General features: G+C 39.1%; 2 protein-coding genes and 2 long non-coding RNA genes across 4 annotated transcripts; 1 reads left to right on the top strand and 3 right to left on the bottom strand.

Moving 5' to 3' along the window:
• The first annotated feature begins 3264 nt into the window (after window positions 1-3264).
• Window positions 3265-3679, top strand: LOC112083876. Its single transcript, XR_002897955.1, has 3 exons — window positions 3265-3314; window positions 3426-3476; window positions 3540-3679. It is a non-coding gene; the product is annotated as an uncharacterized LOC112083876 (long non-coding RNA).
• A 1339-nt stretch (window positions 3680-5018) lies between these two features.
• LOC18992816 lies at window positions 5019-5861 on the bottom strand. Its single transcript, XM_006416257.2, has 2 exons — window positions 5328-5861; window positions 5019-5060 (listed from the first exon to the last, which is right to left on the bottom strand). Exons 1-2 carry the CDS (start codon window positions 5859-5861, stop codon window positions 5019-5021), a joined length of 576 nt encoding a protein of 191 aa, XP_006416320.2.
• A 4799-nt stretch (window positions 5862-10660) lies between these two features.
• On the bottom strand, window positions 10661-16873 carry LOC18992815. The gene is made up of 9 exons (XM_024152280.1): window positions 16211-16873; window positions 13182-14090; window positions 12810-13073; window positions 12325-12747; window positions 12114-12248; window positions 11952-12029; window positions 11577-11884; window positions 11400-11487; window positions 10661-11281 (listed from the first exon to the last, which is right to left on the bottom strand). The coding sequence occupies exons 1-9, from the start codon at window positions 16871-16873 to the stop codon at window positions 10661-10663; spliced, it is 3489 nt and encodes a 1162-aa protein (XP_024008048.1).
• A 1567-nt stretch (window positions 16874-18440) lies between these two features.
• LOC112084123 lies at window positions 18441-18847 on the bottom strand. The gene is made up of 2 exons (XR_002898104.1): window positions 18792-18847; window positions 18441-18679 (listed from the first exon to the last, which is right to left on the bottom strand). It is a non-coding gene; the product is annotated as an uncharacterized LOC112084123 (long non-coding RNA).

Here is an 18847-nt window from a genome sequence, read left to right as displayed (position 1 = left end):
CTGATGTTTCCTTTCAACCACTGAGTTTTGTTGTGGTGTATAAGCACAAGAAAAATAATGCACCATGCCACGATCCTTGACTAATTCAGAGAAAGCTAACTCAGGTGCATTATCTGACCGTATTGCTTTAACTTTTGTATGAAACTGAGTATCTATGAGGTTTAGAAATGCTGGGAAAACAGATGAAACATCACTTTTATTCTTTAGCATGTAAAGCCAAGTAACACGAGTACAATCATCAACTATGGTTAAAAAATATCTAAAACCCTCAATAGACTCAACACTAAAAGGACCCCACACATCAATGTGTATCAAATCAAACGGCTTGTTAGCCAAATTATTATGAGAGACAAATGCTAAACGCTTCTGTTTTGCCAAAGGGCATACAGAACAATGTAAGTTTTCAACAGAAACACTTCTAAAAACAGGTAAACTAGAAGAAAGTTTATGTAAAGCAGCTGCTGATGGATGGCCTAGACGCTGGTGCCAAAGATTTCCATCCGACAGTACTGAACCAAGAAACAATGTTGTAGGAGTTGATGACGAAGGGGCTTCACTCTCAAGAATGTAAAGGTTTTGGTAAACTTTACCCCTCCCAATCATCAAGACCCGAGAAAGTTCCTGAATGATGCAACAATCAGCAAAAAAATGATCTGAACAGAACAAAGTTCGAACCAAACAGCTGACACTAATCAAGTTAAATCGGAAATCAGGAACATGCAGGACATTATGCAATATTAAAGATGACGTGATATGAATGGTGCCTGTATGTGTTATTGGAACTCGAGTACCATTAGGTAATGTAACCGTGACACTAGAAACAGGTATGAGTTCCCTAAACATGGCTAGATCTGAACAAACATGGCTAGAGGCTCCACTATCTATTATCCAAGCATCACTAGGAAGAAATTTCTGAAGAGTGGAAAGGGAATGATTTTATAAAGTGAGATCATTATTCTCATAAGTAAGGCTAGTCATAGGAAAAGAAAGAGTACCCGATGTTGATGTTTTAGCCATGACACCATGTTCAGAAATGGAGGCATTCGATGAAGATGATGGAGTAACATCTTCTTGAGCATTAACATAACCACTGAACTGAGAGATCAAATGTTGAAGTTGCTGTGGTGTGTAATTCTGAAGAGCTTGACTATTTCCACCACTTGTAACAGTTGGAATATGTGGAGGCATCGGATAACCGTAGTTATAGTAACCAGCTTCAGTACACACATTAGCAATAGCATTGGTCTGCTGAAAAGTATTCGGTAAAGGAGCACTCTGCATTGGCATCCTTGGTTGTGATTGCATTGGCTGATTTGTCATCGGTTGCTGATATTGTGGCATCATCTGTGTCTGATACTGTTGTGGCATAGGTGGTGGTCTGAACTGAACATTATTCTTGAAGGAGTTATTCGTCTTATAACCAGGAGGGTAACCATGGATTTTAAAACACTTCTGCACAGTATGACCAGTCTTCCCACAATGTGTACAAACAGGTTTTGGAGCCACCTTGGTAGTATTATATGCAGCTATATACGCATTTTCTTCTGTAGTGTTTGCAGCTAACTCAGTAGAGGATGGAGCTAAAGCCTGAAATGCAACAGTATCCACTCGAGAAGTAGGCTTGATAGATCGTTGACGTTCATCTTGAGTTACGATATTGAAAGCTTCTTCAATAGTCGGAATCGGCTTTAACATCAGGATATGTCGTCGGATTTGCTCATAAGATTCATTCAATCCCATCAAAAATTTAGTAACCCGACTCCTCTCTGTCAACTTTTCCCATTTAGCTGCTGCATCACACTCACATTTTCCACAAGTGCATACAGGAAATTCTATATAGACTTTGTGTTCCTCCCACAAAGTAACCAATTCCGTATAATAGGTAGTAACATCCATAGAACCCTGCTCAATCTTGCTCAACCGTTGTTCAATATCATATATCCTAGGTGCATCATCTTGCTTAAACCTAGACTGCAAATTTTTCCAAATTCCTTCAGCAGTAGAGATGAATAACAAACTCTGTCCTATCTTCTTAGAGACCGAATTCATCAACCAAGTTGCAATCATATCATTACATCTAGACCAAGCACCATAATCGCGTTCCGTTTCCAAAGGTTTAGAAATCGTACCATCGATGAAACCAAGCTTATTTCGCACATTCAATGCCATTCGAACAGATCTTCTCCAAGAATGAAAATCCGATGCTGTTGTTAAGCGATCTGATACAAGAATTAACCCAGCATGATCATTGTTATGCAGATAATACGGATTCTCATATTGATCTGTCAAAAAACGCGAAGAATCAATCGCCGGTGAATTGTTCGAAGGATTTCGATTCGCCGCCATTATCAAATCAAGAAACGGATTGAATCAGAGAAATGTGTGTCGAGAATTGGAAGAAGAAAAGAAATCGAACACACAAAAGGTCAAATCAAAAAGAAAACAACAAATGCAGAATTAAGAAGCAAAGAATCGCTCCAAAGAAAGTTTCAGATATCATGAAGAACAATATCGAAACAAATCGAGAGAAAATTGAAATCGGAAAGCTCATCACAATGATTCTGGAGAAACGCGGAAGATCATATAAGCTCTGATACCATATTAAACGTGATCATCAAAGATCGATAAACCCAGAATCAAAGGAAGAGAGAAAGTTCATCAGAGGAAAGTTTGTTATTAGCTTCGTTAATTTGTACAATTAGTTTAACGTTCACTTATATACAGAGTACTAAACCAAGCTACATTCAGCTTAAGTTAAACCAAACTTAACCGAAGTAAACCATATCATAATAAAGTGTATCTCTGCATTTTTGTGCCTGCTCGATTTGCACACAATCTGTTTTTATTTTTTAAAGCTGAATGACAACTTAAAGGTACTTTTGTGTTATATTTTTTCTTCTTCTTCTCTATCCATGTTTTTGATTCAGTAATCGATTGAGACATGGCTGAAGTTTGTGCTCAAACTGGAAATAGGCAACTGGTGTTAATTTGCTTGCAAACCTGTCGATTTTTTTTTCTGAATTTGGAGCTTGGTGCTTATCTTTATGCAACGATAGCCATAGGATGGACAAGAGGAATATGAATGCGAGAGTACAAGGATAATTAGTGGAAAATGTGAATGTTGTTGCAAAGAATATTTCAGTTCAATGAGGTGGAATTCTATCGTGGGAAACAAAAGTCTTGGATTTGATCAACTTTAAAGCTTTAGTATAGAATCTCCATGGATATGCCTTAGAACTTATATATTTGTTTATATTCATGCAACAGGTGTGTTTACCGAGCTTATTCAGCAGATACAAGTCAAAGGAGTGCAGGTAATATTGGATATCTCTGTATTCTCAATTGCTCAACGTAAAAAGGATGAATCTTTTTGTTGCTTGTCCCTGCTAGTTAATGATTAGCACAATGTAGTTTGTCTTTTGCAGATTTTGATTTTGAGCAAGGATCAGAGATAAACAAGAATCATGGCTATTGATGTAAGTAATCTGTGCTTTATTTATTAGTTGATATTGTGACTGATTCTATGAATTGTTTTTTAGAATTGGACCGATGAGGAATGTCGGTATTTTTTCAATCTCTATGCGGAGGAGAAAAAAAAGGGAAACAAAACAAAGAATGGGATGAATCAAACCGGAAAAGACTTCATTATTAAGAAGTTTGAAGAGAGATTTAGGAGAGGATACCAATGAGAAAAATTCAAAAACAAGTATGATTCAAGTAAGAAATTATGGATCAAATTCAACAAGTTGACTCGCAATAGAACAGGATTGGGATATGATGAATATGGTAGCCGTAGTCGATTACTTTATTAGATATTTCAGTTTATGATTTTGTTTTTTTTGTTTCGTTTATGATTTGGTGTATTATTACGTATGTTTTGTTATATTTAATGACTTAATTTATGACTTGGTTTATTTTATTTTAATGATTTAGTTTATTTTTTTTGTTTTAGTAAATTGTATGATTTTATCACAAAGATTATAATGGTATAATTAGATTTGATTACAAAAATTATTACTATAATTGCTAACTAATTTTTTTTTATAAATGTAGAAACTATTTAAAGTATGCTTTTATTAAAATGTAAATGTACAAATTTATAAATAGTTAAAATTTTATTTAAATGAAAAATTTGGTAAAAAAAAAATCGACGCGCCGCTAGCAAACGAATAGCAAGTTTAACCGTGCAGCTGCAAAACGAACAAACTTGTGATTCGACGCGCGGCTGACAAACGAACAACAATCATCTGCGTCTGGTCGCAGCGTAGGTCGCAGCCGCGGCCGCAGGCGGCTGACAAACGAACAGGGCCTAATTTAACAACGGTATATGCTTCCTAATCCAAAACCAAAGAGCTTCGGAATCTAATCATGCACGGAAAGACAAAAGAGAGGTTACTTAAAATCTAATCATACAAAAGATGTGCTACTACTTAAAACGAAGATACTTATCACAATAATTGATCCAACTCTCATAAATTAGTGAATCCAGAAGGTTGAACCAACAAGTTTTTTTCTTTTTTAATCATACAAGAACATTCCTCTATGCCTCCTTTACAATGAAGAAAACGAAATACTTGTCACAGTTGTTAAGATTGTATAGACAGCCAAACTCTCTTCAACGTTGCTCGGTAATTAACATCGATCCAACTCTCAAAAACCATTGCCTTCATCTAAGCATTTTTTTTTTTATAAATTTCTTTTCCTATCCATTTGAATATAACAGAGATGTACCTTAAGATTTTGAGCAAGAGAAAATTTTTAAAATTTGTCAAAATACTTACTTTGTAAATATCAAAATGAACAGGTCGATTGTTGTTTGTACATTTTTTTGTAGATCAATCAAAACGCTAAAAAAAAAAAAAGCAAAAAAGCAACAAAGAGTGAAATGATCATCGACCTGTTTCTAGATAAGAGAGTGTTCAGGAGGTCCAGTTCACCAACAGAGAGTATGCCTGGTTAAAAGATGGAGGAGGTTTGATGAGCCTGATTCTCGTGGTAAATTTGCTTAATTCTCTGCCCTAACCCATAAGAAACCCGAAAAGCTGCTCCTTGTCTCTGGCCTCGTTGGCCCGTTTCACGACGTCGCACCGGCAACCGCCGCAGGCGCAGTCGGGAAATGGATCATACTCCGACAGCTCCTGCCAAGCCAAATGCACTCTCCTGAAATAAACGGCAAGCGAGCAAGCACCTTGGCTCGGCATGGCGATCCTCTCGCGAAGCTGGTGGATCTTCCAATCGACGTTCAAAGCATAGGCAAGAGAATTCGTGATAGTAATGTCATTGTTGGAACCAATCAGAAACCCGAAAATCTTCTCCTTGTCTCTGGCCTCTTTGGCACGTTTGGAGACGTCGCACCGGCAACCGCCGCACACACACTCCGGTACGGGATCATACTCCGACAGCTCCTGCCAAGCCAGATCCAGCTTCCCGAAATAAGTGGCGACCGAATCACCGCCTTGCCTCATCATCGCGATTCTCTGGCGAAGCTGGTAGATCTTCAATTCGGGGCTAGGGGCGAAAATCCGCCGGAAATCTACCCAGGCTTTATGCGCCGTCTCAGCGAAAAACACATAATATTGCAGCGGTTCGCTCACCGAATTCAGCAGCCAGCACGTGACCACCCCGTTACACTGTTTCCATGCGTCGTAGAGCGGCGAGGAAGGCTCGGGTCTCGCGACGGAGCCGTCCACGAACCCGGTTTTATTCCTCATTCCAAGGGATTCCAGAACATCTCTCTTCCAGATGAAGTAGTTGTCTTCCGCTTCGCTAAGTATTACCGTCGAGAGCTTGTTTTCCGGTTGAAATTCTGGATCCAGATAATAGGGAGATTCCGGATCGTGTGTGGGAGATTGCGTCGACATACTCACCGAGCTTTTTGTTGTGTTACTGTTTGTTCCCAATTTATTTAGCTTCTGTCAGAATTATCTGTCCGTTTTCATATTTAATCAGTTTTGGAGGGAACAAAAACGTTTTGAGTAGGTGTAGTATTACAAAAATAACCCGCTGCCAGTTTCTCTCCCTACAAAGAAAAATAGGTTTGATGTAATAAAATAAAGAAATTATAAATTGTGGAGATAATATCGGTGAAATAGGTAGCAGTTATAGGTCTCCACATAGGTCGCTGTGAACCACTCGTTTTTACCTCTCCCGACGCCTCATTAATTACCGTATCTAGAAGATATTGTGATGTATGTGACATACACATATATGCATGTATGTGCATGTATTAGGGTTTTTTACCCTCTATATAATAAGGTATCGTCCATCCACTTCATTTGTGCTACCAAGAAAGTAAACTAGAGAAAGAAATAGATAAAATTGTCGTGTAGTTTGAAAAGGCAGAAACAGAGCAACCGTTGACGAGGTTAAAGGTAAGTAAAGAATTACTGACGGACCTTCAATTTATTCCTTTTGTAGTATACCCTATCAACCTCGTATGCTATAAATGGTAACACACGTTTAATGCGCCATAAATGTAGTGCTGGAATGTTTGAGACATAAATTTGATAGTAAATCCAACATATATGGTAGACGTATATAGATCTTAGTAACTAATATGTTGATTTATGCTGCAGATGGTAGGTAAACTTGTTATGCTGATTCGAGGAGTTTGGGAGAAGACTGCTGCGGATACATGGAGCTTCCGAGTTGACAACAGTGGAGAGCACTATAGCATCATGGTGCAGGAGAACGAAAGCTTCGGCAGTCTGATGAACAGTGTTCGCGTTCAGTTGGCGGTCGATGGTCGGACCGATGTGAGCTTAACATATCAGTTTCCAGACTGGATGCTGGTCCCACGTGGTCCAGCGACGCCCCCTGTTGACATAACCTGCAACGCCGACATCGAGGTCTTCATGGCGGTGAGGATGGAAGTTGCTGAGTTACCGATGTTTGTGACAGTGGGAAACGAGGCTGTTAGCCTCTACAAGTTTCGGAAGCGAGCTAACTTTGACGTTGGAGGTCATTCCAGGACTGTACCCCAGGTGGCGCCGGAGATCCAGTTTGGAAGCCTTGATTACCGCCGTAAGTGGCTACTGATTTATACGCGCAATTTTTTTTGAGTATCTCGAGTAAAGTATATACTGGTGTTTTGCAGATGTGTTGTCAAGGCAGTGGATTGCCTGTAGCCAAAGCGTGTTGGACGAAATTTGCACTGCTGAGGAGCTGGATATTGTGAAGAAGTCAGCTGCCGAAGTCCACGAACAACTAGCCCGTGCGGGATATGGAGTTCCCACAGTAACCCAAGTGGCTGAAGCGCAAGTGTCTGCAAGTTCGAGCAACGTACCAAACACAAACCAACCAGCGAGCGAAGGCATAATAAGGTTAGCCGATGACGAAGACGTCCAGACAAGACCTGAATGCTTTAATGATGCACTGGCAAACTTGGCGCTAATGACCCCAGTGAAAGGTGACGGTTTTTTTGTGGTTTGTTGTTAACAAAGAGTTTACAATAACTTTAAGTATGAGAATGTGAAATGGTTTTAATTTACGGCGCAGCTACTGCGGTTTGTACGCCTGGCATTTGACGCCAACAACACTGCGGTTCAGTGGAAGCAAAGATAAAGGGAAGGAGACAGTTAAGAGCTGGAAGAGTACTTCGACACTTGGCCTGACTTTAGCGTGTCCTTCCTCGGGGGACAGTGAAGACATGACGGAGGAAGCCGAAGATGAAGACATCGTTGAAGAACAACTGTTCGTAGGTAAAGTTACAGATCTATGTTATACAAGTATTTGTAGGTTAACGTCTGCGATAACGAGATATTTGTGGATGTAACGCGAAACATAAGTTGTAATCCATGGTCATATATGTAGACATAGACATAAACGAGCAAATGCTGAAACCAATATTTTTCAGGAGACGGGCTGAGCAGGACAGAGGATGTGTTCGTGGGTATGATGTTCAAGAACCGAGAGGCATTTAAGTTGCACATGGCGATGTATGCGTTGCACCATAAGTTCCGATTCACAAATAAGAAATCAACCCCAAACGTAATGGTGCTTGAGTGTATAGGGCAGAACTGCCCCTGGAGAGTCTACGCCGTGAAAATGAGTAAATCTGAATGGTACCAAGTGAAGCGAGTTAAAGGTGAGCATCTGTGCACGGTTGATGAGAGGGGTAAATTCCAAAAACATGCAACTTCAAACGTGATAGGGGACATGATGCGGGCCAGATACGCAGGTCGAGGTGGAGGACCCAAGCCGAGTGAAGTGCGAGAAGCCATGAGAGCAGACCATGACGTTCCCATATCGTATTGGAAGGTAACATTTGTTTTACATGAATAAGTTTATGGTACCGAAGTGAATAAATAGTTAGACCATAAATAATTTAGAATCAGGCATGGCGATCTCGACAGGTGGCGATGGATTACGCTAAAGGAACGAGCGGTGGGTCGTACAAGCTATTGCCGTCGTATCTGCAACAATTGGTGATCGCAAACCCTGGATCGTTGATAAGTCTAGAGACCTGTATGGAAGAAGGATTCGGGCAACGATTCAAATATTTGTTCTATGCCATAGGAGCTTGTGTGGAGGGGTTCAAGTATATGCGGAATGTGATTGTCGTCGATGGAACACATCTGAAAGGGAATTACGCAGGTTGTTTGCTAACTGTGAGTGCCCAAGATGGGAACTATCAAATATACCCATTGGCCTTCGCAGTAGTTGATGGCGAGAATGACAATGCTTGGACGTGGTTCTTCAACAACCTGCTGAACATCGTTCCAGATGGAGATGATGTAGTATTCGTGTCAGACAGGCATAATTCTATTAATGCCGCGCTTACAAAGGTTAGTCGTTATTTTAAGATGTGGTTGTTATAAATATGTAGATATGTTACGTTTAGTTGTATACGTGTAACATTTTATGTAACTGTGTTATGCAGGTGTATCCAAGATCGCGACATGGGGTGTGTGTCGTCCATCTGCAGCGGAATGTTCAGGCAATATCCAAGAAGAGGCACCTCGGGTATCTCATTTCAAAAGCCGCGAGGGCTTTTCATGTGGCCGATTTCAACAGACATTTCAACGAAATCATTGCAATTGACAGAGAATGTGCAGAGTACCTCGCCGGAGTGGGATTTGAGCAATGGACACGTTCGCATTTCACCGGTGTTAGGTACAATGTGATGACCAGTAATATTGCTGAATCCTTGAACGCTGCACTGGCGGAAGCCCGTGGGTATCCCATTATACCCCTTCTGGAGCACATACGGGGAACATTGATGAAATGGTTCGACAAAAGGAGAGAAGCTGCAAACAATGAAACAAACGGCCTAACGAAAAGGGTGCAAGGGATTGTGGCTGTGAATTTCGAGATGGGTATCGGTTATGCGGTCAACCGTATCAATGAAAGTGAGTTTGAAGTGACGGACAAAAGAGGTTTTAATTTTCGTGTGGATCTGTGCAAGAGGGCGTGCAGTTGCTGCGAATACCAACTACTATCTATCCCCTGTTCTCATGCAGTTACTGCAGCAATCCGATCGAATACCAGCGTTGATACGCTGGTTGGGGCTGAGCTAACAACTTCATTCTGGCGGATGGCTTACTCTGGAAGCATTTATCCGGTGACCGACTATCAATCTCCTGGTGAAGATGGAGATCCTATTGGTAGTTTTAGTCTCATGCCACCAGCAACAAGGCGCCCCCCCAGGTCGCCCTCGCAAGCAAAGGATTTTCTCGCGTGGAGAGTTCAGGGTAAGTAAATAGTTGCAGCGTTATAAAATATGTTATCCCATATTGGGACAGTTATCGGTCAAGTGAGTTTTTATAACTAATTGTCATGGTTCCTAAGTTTGCAGGGAAGAGCTGCGAGGCGACTTACGATATGTGGTCGGTGTGGAGGCCAGGGCCACAACCGAACCACCTGTAAGAACCCTATATGATATCAGGGAGGGAGGCAAGAACTGTTAGTTCAAGAAATCTTTTTTTGGTGAGCCGATGGAAGGGCCGGCCAAATTTTCAAGATGTGGTGTTTGTGAAATAGTATTACTAAGTCCCTTCAAAGACAATATCGACAATGATAGCTGTCTCGGAATTGTCCTTGCCTCAGTATGCTTAATATCTGTTAATGTACTTTCATAAATCTTTAAGTTGTAAGCACCGAACTCGGTTTATGTACTTCCTTCCTTTACTATGGTAATGTGAAATATTTTAGTAAGAATCTTAAATTCAAATGGAATTCAGATCTAATTAATCCAAAGTGCTGTTAAATCACAAACAAGAAAAACAATGACGGTGTAAGGGTACACTTTGAATAACTAAGATAATGATCGGCAAAATGAATTATTCCACTACTGCAAGGAGTAGCGAATATGAATATTTTTAGAGGATAAACGTAAGTAATATTGTCATCATCTGTGGCATGAATCTCTGGTGTTACACGAACCTCCAAATATATGTGGTATATATACGACCACGAGTAAAGCTATGATTTTACCTTATAGCTTAGGCAGAACGATTCTGATATCTCGAAAAGTGTGAGCAAAACGGTAACGTTTGTGAAATCAAGCAATAATGTATGATATTAAGGAAGTCTAACAGTGTTATTACAGCGTTACTACGAAAATTAGACATATGGTGTTCAACACGTGCATACAATGACAGCTAACCATAGCAAATGAGAAGAAGGAGAACTATCAAGAAGAAAACAGAGTGCCAATAACTCACTGAGGTCCGAACTCTTCGTAGAACAGAACGGCTAACTTATATGCTTCAGTACAAATCACCTCAGGGGTAATGGTCCGGCAATAGTCCAAACCACCAGATGCATGGGCTTGCATTAAAAACAAGGCTGTCACCGCAGAATTCGAATTGATCTCGTTTTGGGGGATTCCGGCGGCTCTAACCAGCGTGAATGGCTTCTCATCACGTAATGCCTTCGAGGTATAAGCCCTAAGCAGGTAAGGGAACATGTTGGTAAGCGGTGTGAACTCCTTCTTCAAAGCACTATCGGATCGGAGAGATGCATTGCAATCGAGGACGATGATGGAAGCAGATGATAGATTGACACAAACACCAACCCAATGGCGCTGGTCGAAATTAAAAGGGAAATACATATATTCCGGCAGAGAACGCATGGGATTTTCTGGCTGGAAGTACGACATTAGACTTGGCTGAAATTTGAATTTGGACCGATCTTTCACAGCAGTCTTGGTAAACTTAGTGTAGTGAGACTTAATGAGGACAGGAAAGATGGTGTTGTAGAACTCAATCTTCATGTAGTTCGCCGGGTACAGCTGTGGGCCACTAATGTGGCGCAAATAGTACATTAACCCATCAACAACCTGGGGCAGAATTAATGTTACAACCGGAATGGGATGTGAAATAACAGAAAAGATAACAACTTTAGTATATGTCTACGCATGACGGACACTGTTAATAAAAATTGTATAGCTAGATTACCGTAGAGTGCAAAACCCGAACTCTCTCGCCGATGTCGATAACATCAGAGGTACTGATAGATGCACCTTCGTACAGGCCCATGGGTCGACTATGTAAGAAAATAAATAGGGGGTTACCAATATTGTTATATGTCTACGCATGTATGAAACGGTTAATGAATAATGTATAGTTGATTACCGATCTTTCATAAGTTTTGCTTTCAACTCAACGAATTTCTCTCCGTAATTGACCTTAGGGTCACATGGCATTGCGAAAACAATTTTCCTCACGGAGGAACAATTCACGCCACGATGATAGTCCTTGTAATTTGTGATACACGTAGACTTGAGTCTTTTGCTTTTCCGTGGGGGGTCTTCTTCATGGGCTGCTTCTTTGTCATTAAGGTAATCAGGCTCCTCCTCAGCATATGGAATTCCTGAATTCTTTTTACCGTCTTGAGTTAATCCAAGCGAAAATGAGGGAGACACAGATAGAAGCAAATCCCCCTGGGAAACAATGGCGAGCATCAATCCCAGTTAAAGTTTACAGTTCCAAATAAAATCAGAAACATACCGCCTTTGTGGATCCAGGTCCATTAAGAACGGTGGTGGACAATGTCGGGGCAGAAGGTTCACTGGATTCAGCAGCACTCTATCCAAAATAGAAGAAGCAAAATGGTATTATAACTAAACAATAAAATAGCGTCTAACTAATACGGTAACTGATATAACTAACCGTATCATGCAAATTTAGTTCTGATGACATCGGCATCCCCACGGGTAATACAGAGTTTGCCCACAGGGGATTGGTCTGAGAGAATAAGGGGGGATTAGTTTGGGTCCCACTAGTAAATGTACAACCTTCGTTGGCCTGCAATTGTAATCAATTAGCTCAAATTTAAAAATAGATGCTAATACATAATTTAGAACGATAATTTAGTTCTTACAGTAGCATTGATGGATTGAGTGATTCCGCGAATAAATTCTTCATCACTTATTGCTAAGGAAGGCGCCTTGGAATACTGAGTCAGATTGATCGAAGTTGGGGCTGACTGTGATTGGCGGGAATCAATTTGTTGAGGGTAAACAGCTTCGGACGGCACTCCCGTAAATTCATGCGTTTCACGTCGGTTCTGAGTCTGGGACGGACAAGTGGGGGAGGACGGATGTGACCTCTGGTTCTGAAAATCGCTTTCATGCCTGGTTTCGAAGACAGAAGGTGCTTTTGTCGAGGCGCTGCCGATGGAATCAGTGATGGCTCGTACTATGGATGCCTCCATAGATTTGAAAAACCCAGAAATAACTTGGGAGAGCTTTCCTTCATGCAACAGTACTGCAACTTCGACATCCCTGAGCCTATTGTTCAAGCTCTGCAAGTCGGGTTTTAAAATTCCAGCAACAAACTCAGCAACAGTTTCCGGGTCGCCGGTACCAGAGAGTGAGGATCCATCGCTGATTTTATTATCTTCTTCTTGTCTCTGATTTCTTTTTCCTTCAAAGCTTTTTCACTGCGCATACGGGCCAAGTCAGCAGAAGTTAGACCGCCGGTAAACATATCTTTGCTGAAACGGAAGCCTTCCTCAATCAATTTAACCATGACATCCACCGTGCCGTCTTCGACTTCGTCATCCCACTGCAAATCCATGCCTTCTATTGCACAGTCCTCAACATCCGGAATAATGCAATGAACAAGAACCTGTACAGAAATACATATATTAATATACGTCACTCAGAGTTCGTATCATATCACAATTATGTTAACAGACAATAAATTAATTAACCGACTGCAAATCAATGAACAAACCTTGCAGTCTTCATCGAGCTCGCGGGGATGACCAGGACTAAGGGTCATCTTCACACCTCCAGGCCCAGTATCGTCGCCAACAGAGCCAGGCTCTCGTTCGTGGAGAAGATCAGCCGGAGTCGCAGAGTCATCTTCGCCTTCACTTTCAGACTCCCCGGACGGTGATAGGACTACTTCGGTAAGAGTGGGCACAGCGGCCATCATCACCAACTGAATAGCGTAAAAAAAGCCTTTAACGGCAATTGTTTTCTGTGAGAGTTCCACTTCATCCTTGGACTTAATACTGGATACTAACAAATCAAAACCAATTCTACCCCACGGATAGCTAAGAAACTCGTCGATATCTCGAATCAACTCAACATGTTCCGGAACAATTTTCGTGATGTGAGAAGTAGGCACAAGAACAGCAGCGGTAAGCGCCAGACAAGCGCATTTGAATCTCTTCTCTGGGTCGGTGATTTTTTTCTTGGCTAGCATGGTGATAACAGATTCGACGGTGCAGGACTTCAGAAGGCCGAATAACTCCGGCCAATACGGTTTCTCAGTCACCGGATTTTTCTTCTTCTTCTTCTGTACAACTTTTCCACATTCAAGCCCAGTTACGAGCGCAAATTCACGCAGAGAGACACGGATAGGAGACCCGGCGAACAAAAACCATAACTCATGTTTCTTTTTAACTCGGAGAAGCCTCGCTAACATGTAGTACCCAAAACTACCAGAGAATGACGGCATCTCCATCACCGTTAAAAGCTTTCCCAATTGAGACGCACGGAGACGGAGAACTTCAGATTCATCGAGCGCGTTTACGATGGCCTGTATGGTTTTTGATTTCTGATACGAATTGACCCTTTCTCCAACCGGTTCTTGACCGGCGGCAAAAACCCTCTCTGGAAGACTCAGATTAGACATCTGCAGAAGACATAAAATCGAAACTTACACAATTTTTATTAGATCTGTAAGACCGAAATTAGATGGAGAACTACTTACGGAAACAGAAACAACCGACTATATTGTCTGAATGAAGATGGAATGAGATGCACGATGAAGAAATTACGCATGCAGAGTCGGCTATGAAATCGGAAAGTGAAAAACGCCAGATTTCACTCTAACCTTGAATTTTACCTAGAGAGAAAATAGTTAGAGTTCTGGAACTGTAAACTTTGTAATTATCGACAGAGGACAGTAAAAAGGAATAAAGCTATTTCAAAATTTAAAATCATGCCAATACGTATATAATGATATACCTCTTATACAATAATTATGCCAGATAAAATTAATATTTATTAGGATGCTATATCGGCGATAAGGTAGGGGTAGAGTGGTATTTAAGAAAAATGCACAGTCCATCTTTCTAATTACCTAAATATGAACAGCAATTGGGTTATCTGGCACATTTTCTTTTTTTTATTAAAGTCGCAGAATATTATCTATCACTTTTTAGTAGGAGTATATTTTATTTATTTCTATCAAACTGAATTTCATTAATATACAAACATACATTGCCGATCGAACTTGCAGACGAAAATAAAAACTACAGGTGGTCTTTTCATTTGTTTTAAAAATTAATCTGGCTCGGGAATTGCAGGAACCAGCCGATTTTTGGCTTCTCCACAACACCCAGAAAGCCTAATGTGTCATCATCTTAGGCACATTGGTTACCGCCAACAATTGTTTTCTCCATTTTGTGCAGTGGTTAAATTGTGATTTCCAAATAGCCTGAGCATGTGGACAATCAAACAACAGATGTTCAGTTGTTTCTACAACAGCACAACATCTTCCACATTGATGACGATCATTGTGATAGACCATTGAATGTGCATATAAATAAGAGAATGAAGTATGAGTACAAGTTTGAAGCTGGGGGAGGTAAGTGTCACTGGCGTGAAGAAGAGTATTCTTTAGATTAGTATAAAGACACGACATTTAACCAAAAAAAAAAAGAAATTGAGCCCCAAAGTAACTACCCACATTAAGCATATTAGCTCTATATTTTTACCTAAGAGCATCCATAATGGTGAACCTTTATAGGGTTCATAAAAAAATATATATTAGTATTTTAAGAACCGCTCATAGTATTGTTACTATAATTGTGAATTCCTCATGAGATTTATAAAATAAAATAATATTTTTTTTTTTTAAATTTTGAATAATAATTATTTTGTTATTATTTCTAAACAATTGCAAATGTATAAAACCAACTTATTAAAAAAATGTGTTTTGGAAGGTTAAGTTTGTAGGAAGTTTTTAGAAAGAAGTGTTTTACAAGGTTAAGTTTGTAAGAAGTTTTTAGAAAAAAGTGTTTTACAAGGTTAAGTTTGTAGGAAATTTTAGAAAGAAGTATTTTAGAAGGTTTAAGAAGGTGTGAGAATGAGTCGAAATTTTTTTTCCCCACAGCCAGCCAAAAAGATTTTGACACATCATGCGTGAACTCTTGATGAATCCGTCTCTAAAAACTAAGACATGTCTTTAAACATATTGGACTTTCTTCATTTTTTAAAATCCAATAAACCCATGAACCCCACCTAAAACCCCTTTTAAAAACCCCTTTTAGAACCACCGATACAGATGCTCTAAAGAAACAAGCAATTCAAAGACAAAACAATGTAAACATACCAAAATACACAGTGGATAAAATGATGGACTTCAACAACGTCTTTGACTTGTTGTATCCATCCTTGTGCATGATTAATCAGAGGATGAGATTACAACAAATAACTTGACATTCATTCACAAGAACAGAACATTGTAGAATATCTTTATGGTTTTGTAACCAATGTTGGATCATATGTTACAAAATATGATCCGTTTACTAAATCAGAAGCCAATCCGGTAATAAGAAAATTGAGAGATATTGTTAAAAAGTTGTAATCCATAAATCTGGTTTCATATGACATTGAGATGCCACTATGGTCACACAAAAAAAAATAATAAACAAGAAACACTAACTTAAAGAAAAGCATAAAAAGAAAACAAGGAGAATTGAATTGCGATGATCATCTGGAATTCATATCCGATTCTGCTTGTTTTACCAAAAGGTAGGCATCGTTAAGTGAAGGAAGAGGATTCATGAGCATGATTACAGTTGTCATAAAGCTTAAGCTTTTGTTCAAACCCATTAAAAACGCGTAACGCATCTCCTTCTCTCTAGCCTCTTCTACTTGTTTCTTGATCTCGCACTTGCAACACCCGCACGCACACTTAGGCACCGGCTCGTACTCGGAAAGCTCCATCCAAGCATCGGTCACTTTCCCGAAATATGCATCCACCGAGTCACAGCCTTGCCTCATCGACAAGATTTTACGACGAACCTGGTAGATCTTCAAATCTAGGTTAGGGATGAATATCCATCTGATATCTCCCCACATCTTATGCGCAGTTTTAGCCATCATCACACGATTTTGAAGCTCTTCGCTCATCGAAATCATCAGCCAATACTTAACCCTCGAGTCACACTGTTTCCATGGTTTATACAACGGAGAGGAACGGTCCGGTTTCTCGAGGGTACCGTCGATGAAACCGATTTTTTTCGAGACTCGAAGGAAAGCGTGAAGACGAAGTTTCCAGGGTACGTAGTTGTCTTCGGCTTTGCTGAGTATCACCGCTTGAAGATCGAAGTTGGATTCAAAAAAGGGATCGATATAATAGGGAGAATGGGGATTGAACTCTGGAGATAGGTTCTTACTTTCCGCCATTGTCACTGCTCTCGAGTTTTTTTTGGTCACTACTGTTTGTTTTTAGGGCTTGCTAGGGTTTGCTTTTTATCGCGCTACAGATATTTATTTATAATAGATTCCAGCTAAATCCTTTATCCTTTTGATAATCACTAAAATATACTCTCACCGTAAAAAAAAAAGATTCACAATATTTAGTAAACTGTTGGGCTTATATGAGCCATGGATCTTTTGTCTGAGCCCAAAGTTTCAGCTATTAATAGAAGATCATCCTTCCCGCCTTCATTATTTTGTAGAAGCCAACTTAACCAATATGATTCTTATGCGTTCATGCTTGATGTGCAATCGATTCAAATGTTTTGAGAACCAATTAAAAAAATTTGGAAAGTGATGAAATTGTTGAGGTAAAAATAACATTTGATATTGACTATTGATGCAACATTTATCCAACTCTCATAAACCGTTGGCTTTCATATAACCATTATTGTTAGTATTATATCTTTTTGAATCCATTTGGAACTACCAAAAATTTACCTTAACTTGTTGATTAGGAGAGATTTTAAAAACTTGTTAAAATCCTTATTTTGTATATCGAAATAAATAAGACATGATTTTAGTATTAGGTCGATTGTTCTTAATTGTATTTTTTTAAATCAATCAAAACGCTCAAATAAATAAATATTTTAAAAAGAAAAAATGGTGAAATGATCATCGATCTGGTTCTAGATGAGAGAGTGGATATAATTATCTTCGACAAAAAGATATATCGAATATATTTTGGTACATAGCTCATCGATTAGCCATAACAGAAAAAAAAATTATCTGTAAAAGATTACCATACAAACTCAAAATAAAACTAAGAAAACTGATACATGTTGAATAAAACTAAGATCGTTGACTGAGAGACTCGAAACGTTGGATAAATGACCAAAAGAGAAAATGATATGAAAATCGAGAAAAGACAATCATACGAAGGACGACAAAACTAGGTTAGCAAGTGGATCCATTCTCTCTAGTGGAGATATTTAAAAATTATGGGAGCTTAACAGAAAATTGACCAAGAAACAAAGAATAGAAAAACAACAATATAATAAAGAAACAAAAGAAGAAATATAAAACAAAGTATATTTTTTGATTCGATTTGATGGCCATGCATTAATATAGACTTCATTAAAGTATAATTTCGTTTAAAGGTCCATGCACCTCTTTATTTTCTAATAAACAAAGCCTTTTTTATTAGAATGGAGTAGTTGAGATTTAGTTTTTCTTTCTTTCTTTTTAAATCTGGATATTTATTTATTTTTTAAATTAAGTATTTGCCATCTAGCTATTGTCAAAATTCTCACTGGACATTTATTGTGTTAAGGTTTATAATCAACATAATTATCTGGTAACCTCCAAAGTTTAATAATCCGAGAGAACTGATAAATTCATGATGTTATTAGTAGTGGAGCATGCCTGCGCATGCATTAGAAATTGAAGATATACAAACTTACTACAATCTTTTTTTTTGGGGTATGAAACTTACTATAATATTCTTTTTATTAATTGGACAAAGCAACTTTGCACATGAAAAAAAAAATCAGAATAAACAAGAGTAATTAAACTTAAAACATTTATATGACTGCTGATTGCGTGCATGAAGGACATTTAGTTGATCAACTCACACATGTTTCAAATTTATTACAATAAAACTTTTAAAATACATTGAAAATGATGAGAAAGCTTTTTCTGCTTGGATTCTCTCTTTCACTCTATGTTTCTCTTATTACAATCACCAATAATGGTTTCTTCTTGTCCTTGTCTTCTTGTGTACATCGTGTTCTTCTGCAACGTAAATAAAATATGCACTATAATTATTATCATGCATGCATCTACATAGGCTTTTACTTGTTAATTTAACGAGGTGTGTAGATGTAAGTTCTGAGAGAGTGATTACCTTGATAGAGGATTCTAATAGTGGTATGGAGGAGGAGGGGAACTGTAGAGGTAAGG

The sequence above is a fragment of the Eutrema salsugineum genome, unplaced genomic scaffold, assembly GCF_000478725.1.
Source record: "Eutrema salsugineum unplaced genomic scaffold, Eutsalg1_0 scaffold_5, whole genome shotgun sequence".
Lineage (NCBI taxonomy): Eukaryota > Viridiplantae > Streptophyta > Magnoliopsida > Brassicales > Brassicaceae > Eutrema > Eutrema salsugineum.
Note: the sequence above shows the minus strand (reverse complement) of the source record. Positions and strands in the feature narration are given on the sequence as shown.

What these genes read in the sequence shown, in the direction of transcription:
- LOC18992816 (XM_006416257.2), bottom strand. Translation starts at nt 5,861, where the DNA reads ATGTCGACGCAATCTCCCACACACGATCCGGAATCTCCCTATTATCTG. An exon ending in TCTCCAAACGTGCCAAAGAG is followed by an intron (nt 5,061 to 5,327) that starts GCCAGAGACAAG and finishes CGGGCCAACGAG; the next exon opens with GCCAGAGACAAGGAGCAGCT.
- LOC18992815 (XM_024152280.1), bottom strand. Translation starts at nt 16,873, where the DNA reads ATGGCGGAAAGTAAGAACCTATCTCCAGAGTTCAATCCCCATTCTCCC. An exon ending in TTAACGATGCCTACCTTTTG is followed by an intron (nt 14,091 to 16,210) that starts GTAAAACAAGCA and finishes TGTCTTCTGCAG; the next exon opens with ATGTCTAATCTGAGTCTTCC. An exon ending in GCAAAACTTATGAAAGATCG is followed by an intron (nt 11,488 to 11,576) that starts GTAATCAACTAT and finishes TTTCTTACATAG; the next exon opens with TCGACCCATGGGCCTGTACG.